Source organism: Tachypleus tridentatus, chromosome 2 (assembly GCF_004210375.1).
Source record: "Tachypleus tridentatus isolate NWPU-2018 chromosome 2, ASM421037v1, whole genome shotgun sequence".
In the NCBI taxonomy this organism is placed as follows: Eukaryota; Metazoa; Arthropoda; class Merostomata; order Xiphosura; family Limulidae; genus Tachypleus; species Tachypleus tridentatus.
The window spans coordinates 50,255,044-50,277,563 of NC_134826.1; the positions used below are offsets into that span (position 1 = coordinate 50,255,044).

At 35.5% G+C, this 22,520-nt stretch overlaps 1 protein-coding gene across 6 annotated transcripts in view; it reads right to left on the reverse strand.

Annotated features, from left to right (window-relative positions):
* Positions 1 to 348: 348 nt before the first annotated feature.
* Positions 349 to 22,520, reverse strand: part of LOC143243688 (epidermal growth factor-like protein 8) — a 57,235-nt gene continuing 35,063 nt past the window's right edge. For all 6 annotated transcript variants that reach the window (XM_076487340.1, XM_076487331.1, XM_076487349.1 and 3 more), the window contains 7 exons: positions 14,096 to 14,227; positions 12,843 to 12,961; positions 10,975 to 11,070; positions 9,638 to 9,760; positions 8,210 to 8,292; positions 6,723 to 6,933; positions 349 to 4,891 (listed from right to left, as the gene is read on the reverse strand). In XM_076487340.1, coding sequence (XP_076343455.1) covers positions 4,851 to 4,891; positions 6,723 to 6,933; positions 8,210 to 8,292; positions 9,638 to 9,760; positions 10,975 to 11,070; positions 12,843 to 12,961; positions 14,096 to 14,227 — 805 coding nt within the window. In that variant the 3' untranslated portion in view covers positions 349 to 4,850. The remainder of the gene's footprint in view (positions 4,892 to 6,722; positions 6,934 to 8,209; positions 8,293 to 9,637; positions 9,761 to 10,974; positions 11,071 to 12,842; positions 12,962 to 14,095; positions 14,228 to 22,520) is intronic.

Sequence of the window (22,520 nt, forward strand, 5' to 3'; positions counted from 1 at the left end):
CAATGAGACTAAAAAGTAAAACAATTACTGAACAGTAATCTCAAGACGGTTGGTTATTAAAACTTTAATTAAAATAAAGTACAGAACAACGTTTCGACCTTCATAGGTCATCTTCAGGTTAACCTTTTTGTTGTTCTCTATTTTAATTAAAGTTTTAATGCACTTACCAGCCATCTTGAAAAATACATTTTTACTTCAAGTGGGTTTCTCGTCATGACGATATTCAGGCAATTGTGTTTAATCCTCAAGAAAATGAAATCGAACTTCCTTGAAGTTACCCTTCAGAAAATCGTTACAAATCTCTCCACACAAATATTGGAAAAGTGCTAAATAAATTACACAAAGAAAGACTTTTAATACATGTTTTTATCATCTGACATAGGGTATATTTTAACATCACTGTCTAATAACAATAATCACTGTAATACACAAACATAATTAAGCTTATGAGTGATAATCACTTGATATTAAAGTTCAGAGTTTATTCTAAAATAAAGAAAATGAACAATATAGATGAGCATATTTTTGCGGAAACTTTTCATTTGTCAATTATTAATAAATGCCGTAAATATATAAATGATATTTTAGCATTAAATGCAAACACGGACATGTATAAATGAAACAGTATTTTCAATATCACATAAGATTATTTGTATAGAATGCTCCAATGCCATTGTCACAGCCAAGACTACTCTTTGCTATTTAAATTATGGAACGTGTTATTAATTGTTCTATAACTCACTTCGTTTCATGCAAGTATTACCGTTTTTAAGTGTTAGTGATGCTTATTTCATTTAATATACGAGAAGAAAAAAACCCAACAAAGAACGTGAACGAGAATTGGCGAGAATACAACATATGACTGATGCTTTTAACGTGTAATGATATCAAAATACGTCACACCACATGCGTAATACGAGAATTGGCGAGAATACGACTTTGCTCTTTTAATACAATATACGACTGACGCTTTCAATATATAATGATATCAAAATACGTCACACCATACGTAATACGAGAACTGGCGAGAATACGACCTCACTCGTTAATACAATATATGACTGATGCTTTTAATATACATGTATAACGATATCAAAGTACGTCACGCCACACGCGCTATACGAGAATTGGCAAGAGTACGAACTAATTCGTTAATACAATATATGATTGACGATTTTATATGTAAAGATATCAAAATACGTCACAAGCAACTGTAGGGTGCTCTCCCTCAAGAGGGCGCGCGTAACTATGTCTACAGAATCGTACAAATCATATCTGAAAGTTCAAATTCAAAAATAAAACAAATTAAAAACTACCTTTAAGTTATACAGCAAAAACAATTAACACTAGAAAATGACATATGCAGTATATACACAAACAGGTAGTAAGGGGTAAGGTTAGGTGGCACAAAAAACAACAACACAAAAACACGCGAGTTTAAAAAAAGGAAAGGCTTAAGACGGTCGAGATTATGTGTCACTAAGGCAGTCGGCAAATGTTACTGTCCTAACTACCAATGACAGATCAGCTCCAATACCTTTAGTCCCTCCAGTGCGACCTACATTCGTTACATGGGTAAAGAACAGATAGCATGGTATAAAACTGTATTTTAGACCGTTACACATAGCGATAGCTTGAAACTGAAACTGTAATACAAAACAAATTCGACAAAAAGTTTCAGTGAGGAAAGTTAGATGCTGTCATGGCAACAGTAAGCCATGCCCAGAATGACTAACTCTGCTAAATTGTTTGTTCAGAAGTAAAGTCGGATGTTGTCACGGCAACAGTAAGCCATGCCCAGCATGACCATTTTCACTAAAGTGTTTATTCAATAAGTGAAGATAGATTTTGTCATGGCAACATTAAGACATGCCCAGCATGACTATTTCTGTTAAAGTGTTTATTCAATAAGTGAAGATAGATTTTGTCATGGCAACATTAAGACATGCCCAGCATGACTATTTCTGCTAAACTGTTTGTTTGTACATTTTTTTGCACCAAGCCTGTCGGAGATTATTTGCGTTTGTCGTTCCTAATTTTGAAGTTATACACTAGACAGAGAGGGCAACTAATCAACACCACACCCCGCCAGCTTTAAGGCTACTCCATTTTTTAACGAATAGTGGATTGATCGTCAAACTATAACGCTCCCACAACTGAAAATCCAATCAGATTCGGTGACAGGATTCGATCCCGCGATCAGCAGATTACGAGTAGAGCACCCTGACCGACACGGCTCATCTCTGAGAAAGAGAAGTATTCCTGTTCATTGTCTCTAAGTAACTGACAACCGACTTTTTGGAACATTCTACATATTGCTACTATGACAACCGACTTTTTGGAACATTCTACATATTGCTACGTGTAACGTCCAAAATTTGACGCCAAAGATATTAAAACGTGATGCTTTTTTTCCCATCGCATTTTCTTATGAACATAATTGAACACATTAAACCTTCAGTTAATGTTATGATACAATGAAAATGAGAGTAATATATTATTTTATCATTTTTCAAAGTGCAACGAAAAATGCCAAGGATTAAAAACAACAGCAGAGAACACATTATATGCTATTCTGCTTATATTAGTCATTTAACAAACAGACTTGGCTACTGCAGTAATTTTCTCTTTTTTTCGGGTTTAATTGGAACTGGAAGAAGGCTTATTTATTACAACGGCGAATGTGTTGACAGTTTGATCAGAACCATGATCGAATATGTAATTTGTAGCTAATAATAAAGTCGTGTTTGTAGGTCATTGTTGCTCCAAACAGATCCTTATCCCATGAACGCTACACTATTCAGTAGAGGCAAATATTAACATGTCACCAAAACTTACCAGTTGTATTTTTTATATGATAACTAAAACAGAAATAAAACAAGCTATGGAGAGATTTTAGTTTCGACTGCTATTTGAAAAAAAAAGCTTCAAAGAAATTAATAGATTATTCATTCTTGGAGTTCCAAATCAACGAAATATTTCAAACCAGAGTAGTACATCATAAACTACGTATTAAATAATTAAACTTTGGGTCCTTCGTTGTAAGGAAAGTCTTAGAGGCGAAAAATTGCTAAAGTAAAAGTTCACACCCATATTGTATCGAAGGTTTAATCAATAACATAAGAAATATGAAACCTCACTGTGCTATCTGTAGTGCGTAACTTAAGAAATTTATAGAAACCATATTGATTAAAAACATCAGATTTTAAACACATTGTGATGAGACTGCAGATCTATTCGGCTCTGATAATACAATATTGTGTATGTGTATTTTTTTATACACGTGTCGTTTTTGTTCAAAGTTGCACAATGGATTATCTGTACTCTGTGCACCGTGATGAATAGAGTCCAAGATTTTAGCACTTTAACTCCATAAAATTACCGTCGATTCATCGGAGGACTTTTATGCACACAAAGATTCTCTAAACATAACCAGAACATTAAAAACAAACAAAAAAAATCGTGGAGATTGTGTTACTTCGATACACAAATAATATAAAAACACAATACGTTTATATAGGGACTATATGACTTTTAAGTTTCGAATAAAATAGAAAAAAAAAATTAATTTGCCGAAACTAACAAAGATAGTAAACACAGGATAAAAACAAACACAGTATTAGCAAGTCTTGCAAAAACTTATATTAACTTCTATTCTTAAAAAAACAACAAACAAACAAACAAACAGATAAACCTAAAAATAAACTTTTTTTTTCGTCGTTGTAGAAGCTGCCTGGTCAACAGGATTATATAGAAACTTGCAAAAAGAGATAAACTAGAACACTTTACTTATACGTTCAACCAATCAGGTTATCCGTTCAACCATTCGTTGAGCTACTCTACTACTAAACGCTTGTATATAATTCGAAAGCAACTAAACAAGTAATGATAATTAAAACCAATTTTTTAATTACTTCATATACAAATTTTTGAAAAAATAAGGGATATGTCGCTGATGTTGTTCGACCAGAAAACGAATTTTAATGATATTTCGAGTTCATATTGTGCTAACAATGTTAATATTAATTGTGAATGAACAAAGGTAAGGCCTACGTAGCTCGTTTCAAACTGATGCTACTGATAGCTTTGTAAGTGTACTATTTTACAAATGTCAACATTTTTAAAGAACATGTTTACGCTTTTAAAGACGAGGCTAAAACCACATTTTTCACTTATACTTGAGAAGTAGAAAACTGAAACTTTGCACTGAAGTAATCGAAGCATCTAGAAAAGTTGGAATATGGATAAGTTTAAGAGTGAACAAAAGCATCAGGTGGCGATAACCATTACATTCTGAAAGTTCCAAAGCGAAGAACAGCTTTTACAGAAATTAGGAAAGTGAGAAACACTCACTCTACAATCATGGTTTTTATATCAATATTCTAAACAGTATTGAACTAGATGTCACTTCAAAAGTAGAAAGTCACATGCTTTCCTCTTACGTAAGCAGTTCATAACCATACATCCAGACCATTCACGGTTTCGTCAGTGACTCGGAAGCAGATACGTCATAAAACTTGTACGTCCATTCCACTCCCACATTTTCACAACAGTAAACAGTACAACAACGAGTCACTTTTTCCATCTTCTATCCAGACGAGTCTAGAATAATCACTAGTAACTGAAAACAGGACGTTTTAAAATACAGTTTTAGCGACGAGCAAATAGCTTTAACTTGTAAAAAAAGGCCAATTTCGATTTGTTCATTATAAACGATAAAATACTAAAAAAACAATAAAAATTGAAAAAGGTGTGTGTGTGTGTTTGTATATATATATATTCATCGTATTCCTTTATATTCCAGCAGGGGTGATCCGGTTTGAAAACCAAAACCAAAGTTTCTTTAGTGATTATGATCGTGGCCTTGACTGTTGTGGCTGATTGCATGTGCCTGAAATGGAGAATAAAACAAGTTAAAGAGAATTTAATATTAAATTTTTTATATGTTAGACATAATACAATCATAATAGGTTAGGCATAATATGATCATAATACTGAAAAGTTATTAAGTCATAGTAGATAATAAACTCGAAATATCGACGCTTCCGTTGCCTAGTAAAATTTAGGATGCTATACGAACTAATCTGTAATATTCCTAAAATACAATGGTTCTATATTTAACTATAAATATAACTGTACTGGTCTTATAAATATTATCATGTCTTGGGTAAATGTATTCCACATCACGAAATTTAATATATTGTACAGAGAATTGTGTTCAAATCGTGGATTTAGTTTTCACAATTATATAGGTTGTACTGAATGGCATCAGAAAACAAAGAAAATTGAATCAGTTTGGGGTACCAGGTAAGAAAAATACGACGACATGTAATACACGATAATCCATGATCACTATGGTCAGTGACAAAACCCGTCCATTTATTTTAGACAATTGTACACAACATGGTCAGGAAAAAACTAAGCAATGAAAAACAGATGTTTCTTATGCTCTTCACTTCCGAGGCTTAGAATGAATCTGAGTAACAGAGTTTTAGTATTGGGCGAAAGGCCTATTCGCGCAAAGACTAAAGTACAAGAACAATTCCACTTTTCCAAAACGTATTTTATACTGGTAAATGATTACTCTCCTAAACATTAACTGAAAGCCTTCTGTGTCGTATCAATGCACAGGGAAGCCATGGGGGAAGATATCCTAACACCAACCCCCCAAGGTAACTCTCCAAGGAATCCTAAAGGTGTACGCCAAACTTGTCGACGATTGGTCCACCATTTGCCAGTTAAAAGCACAAAAAAAACATAAGAGAACTTTTCGGAGCCCTCCGGAGTGACAACCCCCATGCCACTTCCCAGAAGTCTTAAAGGTGTATGCCAAGTCTGGTGACAATCGCTAATTAAAGTGGACACTCATACATAATAGTCTAGCTGAGATGTGCAAGTCTGTGCAAAATGAGCAACTGTAATTTCCCTTTGATTCTTATCTTGTTCCTACTTCTACGCCTTTTTATCACACGTTCATTTAGCTCGACGAGTTTTAAAAATTCTTACCTTTTATACAAACTTTCAGTCTACTAACGACTGACATGTAGGGTTCTTATATAAGGCAGTATTCTTTATGTGATGTCTTATATCAGCCCTTCAACCTATGAATTATCAGTGAGGAACCATACGGATCCTAGGCTTTTCCAAACACATCGTAAAGGTACTTTTTTGTGTTAACCAAGTTGTTTGTTGGTGTTACATGTGTCTAATAACATAACAGACATATAACAAATATAAACAAAAATATCCTCATAATTGCAATTTTACCACTAATTTTTTATGTGTGTTATAGAGAAAATAAATAATTTCACATAAAGATATCCTTATCCTAACAGGCAAAAAACATAAAAAAACAACTCAAGGGATAATGTTGTGGGCACTCAAATCTTTTGTCATTGTCATACCCCAAGTTTAATACAGGGTGAGTTAAAAGTCCTGCTTCGAAAACCCGCTGGTGTTTCGCCACGTTGAGGGCCGTTTGTTAAAGCCAATCAAATGATACAAACTTTTGTAAAAAATCTCAAACTGTAGCATTTGTTTGACCTTTACGTCGTGATGTCACGTCAGGCAACAAATGGCCTCCAATACACAATAGGTAAAAACCAGGACTTTTAACCCACACCAAGTATGGACTCCAGCGGTGATTAATGGTATGAAAACAAGTCATTCACGCGAGGGTTGAACAAACCAAGATAGAATCATATTATCTTGTATCTACGTACAGTCCGCCAAACGTTCCTCGAGCATCGAAATCTGCTCGCTCAGAGAGTGAACTCTCTCCCAAGGAGAACCGTAAAAGGCGTAGTTGTCAGTTTTGGTTTTATCTGGTAGATCGGAGTAGCTTGGCGAGTTCTTCTCTGTCATAGAAGACACCGATTTGGCTATTTTCTCTACTCGATATTCAAGATCTGTTAAATTGTGCTGTTCTTGCATCTGAAAAACAAATCGAAAAATGTTGAAAAGAAAATATACAACTTAAGGTCTTTGCAGGCTACTCTACCGTTCCGGTCTTTAACTGAGCAAAAACTAGTTTTTTTTTTTATATATATATTGTTTGGATTTGTTTTAATTTCGCGCAAAACTACACGAGAACTATCTGCGCCAGCCGTCCCTAATTTAGTAGTGAAAGACTGGAGGGGAGACAACTTGTCATCACTACCCACCGCCAACACTTGGACTACTCTTTTACGAACGTATTGGGATTGACCGTCACGTTATAATACCTCCATAGATGAAAGGGCGAGCATGTTTGGTGAGACAAGGATACGAATCCTCAGATTGCGAGTCGAGCGATCTAACCACCAGACAACGTGTTGATATTTTGAAAGCAGTTTCAGCTTTGTGCACATGGATTCCTAACATAACACCTTACAGACAAGTGTGATGTCAAGAAAGAATGTGTGTCTGTTACTAACGTAAGTTTGTTGAATGTAACCTTACACAAATTGGTCTACGAGGAATAAGTTACCATTTAACTCTGCGGAATGCCCGTATAAAAATTCCTTAAAAATTGTGGGACGTTGCTGTTATACTGTTACGTTGGGCGCGTGCGAAAAACCGAAAGGTTTTAATTTTTTATTCCAAAAACAAATATAATTATAGGGGGCTTAATACAAAAAAAAGTTGTTTTCAATTAAGCATAAAGCTTCTCAATGGACTATCTATGCTCTACCCACCACGGGTATCGAAACCCGATTTGTAGCGTTGTAAATCCGCAGACATTCGCTGTGCCACTGGAAACAAGTTATTAATTTACATTCTGTCTGTACCTTGAGGTAACAGATAAATCCTTATTGTATACCGTTCTAGTTTTTATAAGATAAATACCGATTCAGGAAGGATGTTCTCACTGCCGATTTAAAAAGCAATCTGAGCTAGCCGTCCCTAATTTAGCAGTGTTAATCTAAAGGGAAGACAGCTAGTCATCACCACCTACCGTAAACATTTGGCTACTCATTTACCAACAAGTAGTGGGATTAATCGTAACTTTATAATGCCCCACGGCTGATAGGGCGAGCATGTTTGGTGTGACGGGAATCCGATCGTCAGATTACGAGTCGAGCTACCTAACCACCTGGTCATGCAAGGCCACAAAAATGTAATTAAAACAAAACCTACATTTTCTGAAAAACTCATTTTTTAAATATCTTAAAATAACTCTGATACTGTTATATAAATTTAAAAAAACTGCTATTAAAACAAAACTTACCTTTTCTAACATGACAATTCTTTGGTTCAATTCCTGATAACCGTGAAGAAACTGCTGGTATTCTGGGATAACGTGAAGGTTCACTAGATAAAGAAAAGTCTCTTCCTAAGTCGTATCTCTTGGAGAAATTATTGCTCTAAAAAAATCTAATGTTTAAGAGAATATTAGTTTTGAGGCCTTTTACCAGGAGTTGAAATTGGAACTTTCAATGTGCAAAGCTCCTTATGCACATACGTGAGGCTAAGCTTCGTCATCGACATAGCACATCTACCAATTATATTGATCTTTTGACGAGGGGAACAGCAAGTGGCCACTGTCTAAAGGTTCTTTCACACATTTTTCTGTATCGAATAACTGGATAGGCTGTTATTTTTATGACGCATCCAAGCTGAATATACGTATCGAACCCCGAAACCTTCCGATTCGCAGCGCAACCAACACTCTCAGACTGTTGGAGGTTGTTCACTAACAGTATTTAGCTGTTTGAGCTTCCATATCTGGACACATAAAACGCTAGCCTTTATTTTTTTCAAATCACACACCTGGCGTTCTTCGGTAATTTTTTTCTTACCTTCTTCTTTCAAGCAAAGAAGTTCGAGAATGTACGACGAGCAAATTCTTTAAGTCGAAACTTCAAACATTTAAACCAATCAGAGACCGCTTTCTTTGTTCTTAACTTGTCAACAGAATGATGCAGAAAGGGCTTTATTAAAGTAATCAAACGATCGAATTTTTAAAATTCACGTTCTAAAATTTTAACTCTGAAGCCGTCATCAGCGTCAGAAATGGATGACGTTGAAACAAGTGAGGTGCTAACTGTTTCTGCGAGATAATTAACGCTCTAAAAAACAAATGTGTATCGTAAAACATTGATTTTGCGACTATTTCATCAGTACTTACACCGAAACCTTGAATGTTAGTCTTAAATAGGCTATGTCTATTTTATAGTGTGTTTTAAACCCTCAAACTTATCGCTCAGCCAACAGGAGGGACAGCGGAGGGACTCCAAAGATATTTTAATGATCAATAAACATGACAAGAATAATTATCATAATATTTTAAATAGTTTACCTACAGAATAACCATTATTTTTTTAAAATTAGGTTTAGAAACAATATTTATTTATTTTTAGTAAAATACAATAAAAAACAGGTTTACATCATTTTGTTACTAAGACTAGCTTTCAGAATATATCATAAAGCTTCGGAAAGTAACGGTTTTAATAAAAGTAGTTTGCTTATTTGCCACTAGGTGGAATAAGGTTTCAATGGTTTTAATTCTGTTTCGGTTTGTAAAGTCTAAATAGTTACTTCGTTTTTCTTTTAAGTTATGTACGAATTTATAGTTCTTTCTAGATCAATATACTGCAGATTATTGAAGTTTTTATTTGTTTTTAAGAAATCAGAAAAAAAAAATGGTGAGCCTTACTTTTGCAGGACTTCTTGTCTACTTGTAAGTTAAATCCAGCATGACACTCGCACGTGTAACTGCCTGGAACGTTTATACATTTGTGATCACATTTTGTATTTCCATTCAGGCACTCGTCCACATCTGAAAAAAAAAACACAAACATCTCCTGTCAAAAACAACATCCACGATACACTGGTGGTAGATCAATGAATTATTAAGAAGCTCAAAGAAGGCTGTGTTTCTAAGACCTCAGTTTCATTATATGGTGACATATGTCGGTGTGCATTAATGTCGAAATAGAAGACGTATTTAATGTAATGCCAGTGGGGGTTTGGGGGAACTACATTTCATAATGACAAAGATGAGTTATATGATATGTTTAATCGTTCTGGACAATTATACGATGAAGACGATATTTAATCACGTCGGTACAATTTAAGACGATAAAATAAATTGTGTTACTCTGTTTACGTTTGTTAACAAATTTGTTTGTTCGCGAAATTCTCCCCCAATTTTGAAGCTAACAGGATCAAACTTGGGGTGGATCAGTATTGTGTATTTTTATGTAGTGTAGCTCCCCTGTAAATAGGAAATGGGTGGGGGGGAGTGAGTGAGAAAGCAAAAACGCTCGAAAGGTCATCCAAGCATAAAGAAGGTCTTAGAGAATATTTTTAGGATATTACATCAAATTTTGTTTTCCTTGCCTTCCCTCTAGTCTTACACTGGTAAATTAGGGACGGCTAACGCAGATAGGCCTCGTGTAGCTTTGCACGTAACTCAAAACAAACAAACAATTTCGCGCAAAGCTACACGAGGGCTATCTGCGCTAGCCGTCCCTAATTTAGCAGTGTAAGACTAGAAGGAAGGCAGCTAGTCATCACCACCCACCGCCAACTCATGGGCTACTCTTTTACCAATGAACAGTGGAATTGACTGTCACATTATAACACCTCTATGGCTGAAAGAGCGAGCATATTTGGTGCGACGGGGATTCGAACCTGCGGCCCTCAAATTACGAGTCGAACGCCTTAACCCACCTGGCCATGCCTGGCTGCTGCCCGAACTTCAAAACAAACCAAACCCAAAGGATGGAACGTGCTTTTTGGGGTTCTTTTTTCGGATACGATATAAGAATAATCTGTCCCTGTGTTCACGATCTTGACACGCTACAATTAGCCCAAACCCAAACCTTCTAACTTTAAAGTACATAGTATCAACAGCTGGTACATAGACGAAACATCGAATTAACCTTTGTAAATTTTCATTTGTTAAGGCTATAAATATAAAATATTTTAATTTCATAACAGTTGTATAGAACGTTGATTGTCCATTATTATTTATAGAATTGTAATTACCTGTTTCGCAAGTCGACCCGGTCCAGCCGGGCGAACAAGAACATTTGTTAGGTTTCTTGCATATTCCTCTATTTTCACAAGTAGGCGAACAGATCGCTTAGGGAAAAACATAAACAAGAAACTAGCATTAAACAAGATAAATATTAACAGAATGTTGAAGAACACATTACATTTACATACATGTTTATGTTGTACTTTAATGGATTTTATTTACCAAAACATTTAGAAAATCGCGAACGAAAGCGCGTCTTGATTTCACTCTATAAATGTTCCGAACCGCCAACTTAGCGATGCCACTGGCGCCAGCAGGACTGCATAACACCAGTTCAAAAGACTGCTTTTACAGCCACATAATATTTACAGAACATCGTACCACTGTATATTTCTTTAATTACATTTTCTGAAGAAACAAGTATCATGCCAGTTTGAAAAATAAAAGCTTTCGTTGCTAGTTTACTCGGATCACTTACTGAACCATACTAAAATTTCTACTTTTGAGTGTGCGTTCTTACAACGTTAGAGAGAGCGTACTGTGGTTTAACGTTTCACAAACACGCAAGTGTGACTACCAAAACAATTTCTGGAGTAAACCAGAAATAATATTTAGACAACAAAAATGATTACAAACGAATCTTTGACACAAACAAACGTTTATATCGCTGAGACAGGAAGATTCTACACGCTCATTCCTTATCAAAAACACGTTAATTAGAGAAACATCGTAATCGAATATTACACTTTTGATCCACTCAGTTATAAAAGCTTCTAACACCGAAATCTGATTATAAAAGTTTAATAGGCCATTTCAATCGAGCGAAGAGGAATACCACTAGGTGTCTTGCTTTCGACTTCTGCTTACGTGTTCATGAAAATAAACTGGAATTTTGAACCTGAACGACACCCTTCGTATACACGCTAAACTATCAGCCTTGGGGGTTTAGGCAAAACTGTTCCCACGATTAAACTAAAGACAAAGATAATGGCAGCTCCCACAAGGGCTTTGACCCACTTTTTTTAATTGAACAACACTGTGCTTACAGCCAAGCGTGTTTGATTGTATCATGTCTTGAACTCCGCTTTCTTCAATCTGACACACTAATCATTTGGCTACGTTTGGTTCAGTTGTTCATCTTATAGAAACTCACAGATGTAATTTTTTCGGACTTTGATGAGAAGACAAGTTATTTATTATTTATAAACTAAGTAACGTGGGTTTACGTATTTTAGGTATTTTGCAAATAACCTCGAAATTAAGAGGCCAGAAGAGAAAAGTGCAAAGCAAGCTAGGCGGTCGCTTTTGTCCCCGCGCTTTTGTGCTTGAAATTGAAATCCAATGAAATATTTAGTTATGTGCCATGATCAACCTAGTTTCTTTATTTGTTCTCAAGTTGGCATGATGGAGTTGATAAGTGCTCCTTAGCCTAATAGAAAAGTTACAAGCCGAGAGGGTCCTTTTTCTCTCAGGCAGTTAACGCACACACACTGTATTTTGTGGCACCATGTCAACCAACAAGCGCGTGCACCAATATTGTGACGTCATTCGTTTTGTAGCAATTTTATTTGAATTACAAAAAGGGCCACACGGGCGACTATCCCTACTGACATGGGAAACTTTAAAGGTCGACACTATTGCCATCTATCATCGAAAATTCAAATTATTTAAACAGTGAGAATATTGTAAGTCAAACCCAGACTTCGAGCGACACATAAACTTAGTTTTTATCGTTTCTTATTAATCATCGTTTACTCAATAAATATTAGATATAATTTCAACATATTTATTAAATATATGTACCCTTCCTTAAAAAGTTACTGAATTGTAAGTAATAAAAATAAAATATTAAATGAAAAAATGTGACACACTTTACCTTTCATACACCCACGTGCACTTGGAATCCTTCGAGTCCAACCTGGACAACATTCGTAAGTTGTTACTGTGCGTGGCGTTGTCTTGTGGATTGTACGATAAGCAATTTCGTAGACAAGACTATAAAAAAGTAAAAAGAGTTCAAGAGATATTTCCATTAGTATGTGTTTGTACGTGTGTGTTTTTCTTATAGCAAAGCCACATCGGGCTATCTGCTGAGTCCACCGAGGGAAATCGAGCCCCTAATATTAGTATTGTAAATACCAAGACCTACCGCTGCCCCAGCGGGGGACTTGGTAACCTTTAACACCGACATGGCCCACTTCAAATGTGTTCATCTTGTGACAGTAACACTTTGTGTTTACCTTGAGGCAGGAACACCTTGTGTTTATTTTGTGGTAGTGAAACTTTGTGTCTTCCTTGTGACAGGAACACTTTGTGATTATCTTGTGATAGTGACACTTTGTGTCTACCTTGTGACAGGAACACTTTGTGTTTATCTTGTGGTAGTAACACTTTGTGTTTATCTTGTGGTAGTGACACTTTGTGTTTACCTTGAGGCAGAAACACTGTGTTTATCTTGTGGTAGTGACACTTTGTGTTTACCTTGTGACAGGAACACTTTGTGTTTATCTTGTGGTAGTAACACTTTGTGTTTATCTTGTGGTAGTCACACTTTGTGTTTATCTTGTGGTAGTAACACTTTGTGTTTATCTTGTGGTAGTGACACTTTGTGTTTACCTTGAGGCAGAAACACTTTGTGTTTATCTTGTGGTAGTCACACTTTGTGTTTATCTTGTGGTAGTAACACTTTGTGTTTATCTTGTGGTAGTGACACTTTGTGTTTACCTTGAGGCAGAAACACTTTGTGTTTCAACTCTTTTTTTATTTTTCCCAGTCGGATGTATGTCAAACATTATTTTTACGAAACTTTGTTAGAAGGTGACACAGAGATTAACGTGTCAACTCACATTTGCGACGACACATCATTGGAACGCAACATACAAACTTCATGATGACGATAAACCCACTTGAAGTAAAAATGTATTTTAAGACGGCTGGATTGGGTATTGAAACTTTTATTAAAATAAAGTACAGAACAACGTTTCGACCTGAAGATGACCTAATAAGGTCGAAACGTTATTCTCTACTTTATTTCAATAAAAGTTTTAATACCCATACCAGCCGTCTTGAAACACATTTTTAGTACACACGAACTGTTTCTGAAACTCCAAACCATATTCTTTGACCTACCGGTACGAAGTACACGTCTTAGCCGGGTTGTCGTCACAGGGACGTCTAATGGTTTTGTAGACAGGTTTATGGTATGACTGGTGGTGTTTCACAGAACTGTTGACAACCTTACTGCGAGCACACACGTGACGTCTGAAAGAAAAAGGGTTAACGCGTGTTACTTTCTTTGTTTTTGATGGAATATACAAAAAATGTTACAAAGAGAGACAGGCACATACCAGATAATATTCCGGTTCTATCTATATAGTAGTCTAAATATGTTTTCTCCACTGGTTACTGTAAACCTACTTAAAATTCCTTTAACGGACCTGCTGGATTTCTTATCATTTATTTTCAGTAATTAGTTCGTTCTAGTTACCTTGTTACTCCAGTTTGGTTATAAAATTCTATAATTAAAAAAAAAAAAACCAACAATATTGTTTTAGTTTTGTAACAGTCATTTTAATTTAAACGTATATTTAAAAACAACAACTTTGGAACTACTAACATGGGTTGTTTGGAAGCATGCATCGCATATTCTGTTCTTAAAATGGCACACTTTATCCAGAAAATAAAATATTAATCTTAATTAGGAGTCGATAACTGGTTGTAGAAGCAAGAGTGACTGAGACTCAATAACTGGTTGCACAAGCAAGAGTGACTGAGAGTCAATAACTGGTTGTAGAAGCAAGAGTGACTGAGACTCAATAACTGGTTGCACAAGCAAGAGTGACTGAGAGTCAATAACTGGTTGTAGAAGCAAGAGTGACTGAGACTCAATAACTGGTTGCACAAGCAAGAGTGACTGAGAGTCAATAATTGGTTGTAAAAGCAAGAGTGACTGAGAGTCAATAATTGTAGAAGCACTAGTAAGTTAATATTGATTAAGCACCTTGCAGAGTTCTATCATTTCTAATATAGAAAGTTACCTATTAGAATGTGACAAGTTTATCAGTTTTCAACGGCACTTGAGATTGTAAAATACTAATGTTATAAGTTTAGAAAATGTGGTTATAAAATATAACTGATGAATTGACAAGACATATTTATCACCTCATTTAAACGTGCCATACCTCAAACTTTTGTCGTCAATACAAACAGATCAGAATCTTCTAAAAATTCTATCTTTTAATATATACCCAATTTGAATCAAGTTTGAGTTGTATTAGGAAAACATGACAAAAATCATGCTGACATATAACTTCTTAGGTACTCCGAATTTGTTTCTTTGTTTTGAATTTCGTGCAAAGCTACTCGAGGGCTATCTACGCTAGCCGTCCCTAACTTAGCAGTGTAAGACTAGAGAAAAGGCATCTAGTCATCACCACCCACCGCCAACACTTGGGCTACTGCTTTACCAACGAATAGTGGGATTGACCGTAACATTATAACACCCCCATGGCTGAAAGGGCGAGCATGTTTGGTACAACGGGGATTGGAACCCGCGACCCTCATATCACGAGTTGAGTGCCCCTAACTACCTGGCCATGCCGGGCACTGGTACCGTTAAGAGAACATCGTTTGTTATACTTCTGCACTGACTATGTTCATGTGTCTTAGATACTTCAGTACATAGGAGACAGGGTTCAACTTATCTTTGTTTACTTACGGTTTAAAAGCAGCTGAAAAACTTGGTCGATTTTTGGTTAACCTATTTCAATATGACATTGTTAAGGGTCATTGAATTACTGCGTTATGGGGGGTCTCATCTGAAATTTCTGGTGGTGTCCATAGCTTGTAAACTGTAAGATTAATTTATTGGCGAAGCAGGTGGATACATGATATATGCAGTATTAAACCCTAAGAACAAGATTCCAGTTTGTTCACAACAACGTATAGATGAAACCTGCCGTCACAGATTTTATCGGCCCAGCATGGCCAGGTGGTTAGGGCGCTCGACTCGTAATATTAAGGTAACAGGTTCGAATCTCCCTCACACCAAACATGCTCGCACGTTCAGCCGTTGGGGCGTTGTAATGAGTACGATCCATCCCACTATTCGTTGGTAAAAGAGTAGCCCAAGAGTTGCCGGTGGATGGTGATGACTAGCTGCTTTCCCTCTAGTCTTAAATTGCTAAATTAGGAAAGCCTAGTGCAGATAGCCCTCGTGTAGCTTTACCCAAAATTCTATACAAAAACAGATTTTATCATAATCTTAACCTGCGTTAAAAGCTCAAAGTTTAAACTTACAAGCTCACACATGTATGAAGTTAAAGTGGCAGATGAACAAACTTGTAGTTTTTGTCTTATTTTAGAGCTATCTACACACAGACCAGAGAATACAGCTATTCAACAGCACCCACCACCAACTCTGTGGCTATTAATGTCGGATGGAATAGTCAGATTTATTATCACTCCTATTACGCATCCATTAACCCAAAGTGCAGATTGGTAGTTTTAACATGCTGATCACTGTAGACCACGCTCGCCCTAACATTTCATTAATTGGGTTACTTTTTTTATTTGGCTAACCTTAATATGTACAAAACAACATGATCTTGAAACACGCGGTCTTTCGGCTACGTAAACCACCTTTTCATTCGATAAAACACCAGATCCCATCGCTTCCTGACAAACTGAGTTAAACAGAAAAATAGATTCAAATGATACATCTAGAGAACATTTGTAGTAACACAAACACGTTTTATTACTGATTCCTATAATTAAACAAAGCTGTCATATTTTGTGATGTTTCCAGCTTGTTTGGTTATATTTAATTATAATAGTGTCTTGAACTGTTAAACATATTCCACAATTCATTTTTATGTGTGTTATGTCTACATATTGTGAGCAGTTATGAGAAACACAAGGTAAAATATACCCACTATAAACCGTTAATAAAGACAGAACGTACAATGTATACACAGTGTAAACAATTAAGAGAAACAGAAGGAACGACGTTTATACAATATAACAATTAAAGGAAACAGAAGGAATAATGTTGATACAATGTAACAATTAAAAGAAACAAAAGGAGCAATGTTTACAGAATTTAACAATGAAAAGAAACAGAAGGAACGATGTTTACAGAATTTAACAATGAAAAGAAACAGAAGGAACGATGTTTACATAACGTAACAATTAAAAGAAACAGAAGGTACAATGTTGGCACAATGTAACAATTAAAAGAAACAGAACGATGCCGAGAAATGTAACAATTAAAGAAACAGAAGGAACGATGTTAACACAAAGTAACAGTTAAAATTATTGTTCTATACAATACGTAATGGGTTTTGGACTTAGATTATCCTTAAAAATCTGATCCCACATTCACCACTGAATTATAGTCAAACATCATTAGATTATCTTCAAATATCTGATTCCACATTAACTACAGAATCAATCATAGTCAAACATCATTAGATTATCCTCAAAACGTTGATTTCACATTAATCCCTATATTATATTCAAACACAATTCTTAAAATTTATTCCCAACTCAAATTATCTCGAAAACATCTCTAAAGCTTGGCAGAACATCAATCTTAAAATTTGGCCACTTATGTACTCAGGAAATTGATCTTACGAGACCCTAAAATTAACTACAATAAATCTCAGTAAGTGTGTTGGGTTTATAGAAACGAATCAAAAACTCGTTTTTGTCACTACTGTCATTAAAAACTGTATTCAACTGACGGCTGCCAGATAAAAAGTTGCAGTAAAACTTACTAGTGTGAAAACGTCTAAACACAGCTTCGTGTTATTAAACCTGTTTATTAAACGAGGACGTTCATATCATCTCGACAGACAAAGTAACAATTCATGTCAGTTAAGAGCTTATACATACAAAAAGTGTAGACAACCACCATACAAACAGACTATTGTATATAAGTATTTATGAAATATTGCACGAAAAATGAAAAATTATATTTAAAAAAAAACAACGACAACTATCTAGTGAGTGTAACTAAAATATGATCCCACTTTAAAGTTTATTTCTTGGCACTGACGACGGAAATGTAAGCGAAGTTTTAAGAAAACTATTTTAAGTTTTAAAAACTATTAAGATGTTAATAGTTGATAGATAAAGAGAAAGTGTTAAAAATAGTTGAAACTATAAATTAATCAAACAAAGATTTCGTATGGCTGGTGATCGTAGTGACCGTGTCACAGTGAGATAGAAGAAATTATTCGTAATTAATTCGTTAAAATTCGGGGTTCGATTCTCCACTGTAGACGTAACAGTAAATAACAACATTAATATTTGACCGAATCACTCAGGTATTTCTTAGACAAGGGTTGGCACACAGATGGGTATTACTGTCGTACCTATACAATTAATCACTAACTATTTTTTGTAAGCAAATACAAAGTACTAATTGGTTTTTATTTTAATTTTAGACCCAATGGAGTCTCAGTGTTAAATCAGTTGGATTATGACGCTAAATGTCGGGTTTCGATACCCGTGGTAGGCGGAGCAGAGATAGTCAACTTTTTTTTTTGTGTTTTACAACACACATGTTATCGATTACTAATCTGCTGGCATGTGAGAAGGACTATTTTTTATGTGACCAGGATTATATCTTAATTTTGACTGGGATCTCTTTCATTAAAACTTCAATCAACAAACACTTTGGATGTTAACTTGGCTGGAGGCTTCTTTCTCACATGTGTCGTTTATATCCTATTATTTCAATATTAGTATATTTTGTTATGATATACTTCTTTAGTATGATGGGCAATGTCAGGTAGATCAATATAAAAAGGTCTTGTATATTTATTATGGTCCTAAATTATGACATTTGTTGATATATTTGTTTCACCTATGTATTGTAGTCCACATTGTCAGTAGGTGGTGTAAGTGGTGATTCTGACCTCCATTAGGTGTTTAATAGTATTATGTTGTGTTCTCTGGATAATATTAGGTTGTTTGAATTAAAGTTTTAACGAGGCAGACCACATTCTAGTGATGAGACACTAAACGTTCTGTGAAGAAGACAGAAACGAATTTTGGTTGTTACCAACACAGAATTTCCCTGAAACCGGAAATGGATTAGTAGCCAACAATTAGGACAAAATATAATTAGCATTTAGTGTCTAGATATTACAAAAATATTACTAATTAATTATTAGACTTAAGTGATTTTGTTTTTATTTTTTCTTTTAATTTCGCGCAAAGCTACACAAGAGCTATCTGCGCTAACCGTCCCTAATTTACAAGTGTAAGACTACAGGGAAGCTAGCTAGTCTTCATTAGCAATCACCAACTTTTGAGCTACTCTATTACCAACGAATAATTTAAAGGGCGAGCATGTTTGGTGTGACGGGAATTTGAACTTACGTGATGGTGTAGTCTATTAATTAATAATTAGGCTTACGTGATAGTATAAACTACTAATTAATAATTACAATTAAGTGATAGTATAGGCTACTAATTAATAATTATAATTAAGTTATAGTATAAGCTACTAATTAATAATTAGTCTTACGTGATAGTATAGGCTATTAATTAATAATTATAATTAAGTGATAGTGTAGGCTACTAATTAATAATTAAACTTAAGCGGTCACTTAGGTTATTAACTACGACCATGACTATCAAGTATTCAACAACCACAATCTTTCCAGACAGTCGATGAATAAACAAACAATTCAATCGGAATCAACAAGTCTGTGAATTTTATTTCAAAGAAGAAATCAAATTATGATAATTAGGTTTACTGCAGTTATACAAAATGTAGTCACTTATATGCACTAAAATATAAACATTGTGAGTTAAATACTAAAGTTCACTTATATTATGTATGGCAGCAACGTTAATATCTCCACTGTTTTATAAATGATCTTCCTAGTTCGACCTATAGGTGGCGATATAGCTATTAGTCTTACCAATAGTCAATGTGAAAAGTTAGGACACCCTATGAAAGCCTGTGTATTTTTGTAACATTTTTGCATATATAGGTATTTCATCTCAATTTCAACAATACTGAGAGATTATAGGAATATAACTAAACAATTGAAACTGAAGAAAAGACTTTTCAAGATCTTCTGCACATGTAATTCTACAAAAATGCATGTTCTAACTGAGGAAAAAGTTAGAACACCCTACCACCTAATAGCTAGTGTTACCCCCTTTGGCTGAAATAACTACAGTGAGACGCTTCTTGTAGCCATCTACCAGTCTCTGACATCGGTCTAAAGAAAGTTTGCCCCACTCCTCAATGCATTATTCTTTCAGCTGTGAGATGTTTGAGGGATTTCTTGCATGTACAGCCCGTTTCAGGTCACCCCACAGCATCTCAATGGAATTAAGATCTGGGCTTTGACTCGATCATTCCAGGACTCTCCATTTCTTACTTTTCAGCCAGTCCATGGTGGATTTACTGGTATGTTTTGGGTCATTGTCGTGTTGCAGGGTCCAGTTCCGCTTCAGCTTTAATTTTCTTACAGATGGTCTCACATGATCCTCAAGCACCCTCTGATACACAGAAGAATTCATGGTGGATTCTATTATTGTAAGCTGTCCAGGTCCTGCTGCAGCAAAGCAGCCCCGAACCATGACACTTCCACCTTCCTGCTTCACAGTTGGTATGAGGTTCCTTTCCTGGAACGCTGTATTTGGTTTATGCTAAACATGTCCTCTGTTCTGGTGTCCAAATAATTCAATTTTGGACTCATCTGTCCAAAGAACATTATTCTAGAAGTCTTGGTCTTTGTCTACATTCTCTCTGGCAAACTTCAGTCTGGCCTTGATGTTTCTCTTAGAGCGCAAAGGTTTCCTCCTTGCACACCTCCCATGCAAGTTAAACTTGTGCAGTCTCTTTCTGGTTGTAGAGGCATGCACTTTCACATCAACAGTAGCCAGAGTCTGCTGCAGGTCCCGTGATGACATGTTAGGGTGTTTGGAGGCCTCTTTTAGCATCTTGCGGTCTGCTCTCGGGGTGAACTTGCTTGAACGACCAGACCTGGGAATGTTGGCAGTTGTTTTGAAAGCCCTCCACTTGTTGACTATTTTCCGAACAGTGGAATGGCTGATTTCAAAGTCTTTTGGGGTCTTTTTAAATCCCTTACCAGACTCATAAGTTGCTACAATTTTCTTTCTGAAGGCCTCAGACAGCTCTTTTACTCTCACCATGGTGCTCACTCTCATTTCAACAGTCAGGAGCACACCAAACTAAATGTCTGAGGTTTAAATAGGGCAAGCCTCATTCAAAATGCTGAGTAACGATCTTCTAATTATGTGCACCTGGTGTGATACCCCTATGTGTGAGTTGAGCCATTTTAAGTGGGAATAAATGTGGGGGTGTCCTAATGTTTTCCTCAGTTAGAATATGCATTTTTATAGAATTACATTTACAGAAGATCTTGAAAAGTATTTTCTTCAGTTTTAATTGTTTAGTTATAATCCTATAATCTTTTAGTATTTTAAATATTGATATTAAATATCTATATATCTAAAAATGTTACAAAAGTACACAGGCTTTCATAGGGTGTCCTAACTTTTTCACATGACTGTAAGTACGGCCTTTAGTAACCGCTACCCTTAGCTAAGAAAAACTTAACGCACCATAATAAAAAATAATAAAGAGTTATTTTACACTATTCATAACAACGTTGAGAAAAAGCTCGATTTATCACTAAATAAAATAACAGTAAAATAGTCACATAAAATATGGCGGATCATTGTTAGTGGAAGAAGAAGCCATATTTGTTGTTGAAATAAACATATGGTGAAGCCATAGTTCACCATAATCAAGCTATATACATGCAACAAAAAGATCAAGCCCGTGTTTAACAATGGGTATGTCGTTTTATCCGCCCGTTCGATAAGAATGAAGGTTTATAACGTTAGAAACACAGTTTTGATGCTCGTGGGGGTCTCAACACAGATAACCCCTAGTGTAGCTTTGTGATTAACTACAAACAAACAAGTAAAACCGGGTTTCAACACGCGTGGTGAGCACATCAGAGACAGCCCATTGCGTAGCTCTGTGCTTAACTACAAACACATTCCCAAACATTGTCTCAGATCTTAATCCTTTAATGTTTTCAGCCAAAGAAGTTAAACTTACTGTTTGTTTGAAGTTAAGCACAAATATACACAATGGGTTATCTGTGTTCTGCTCACTACGGGTATCAAAACTCGGTTTGTAGCGTCGTAAGTCCGTCCACATACTGTTGTGCCACTGGGGAACTAAACCTACTAATAATGAAAGTTACCAAATATACTGTCGTGTATAGAATACAGCATCAGGGATGGGGAGCCTCACGTTGAAGTTTCTAACTTTAAGCAATAGATAATTAATTCACTTTACCATAGGTTGTTGACTTTTTAAGTGTGATTTCCCATGTTAATTCTCCAAATATTATGCATGTAATAGTAATCAAGTTAACACTCGTTAAACTTTGTTTAAAAAATGCCACTTTTTAAATTTAATATATTATGGAATATTATATAAGTAAACCAGTTTTTAAAACAACGAAAGTTGCTATCCCACTACAATAAA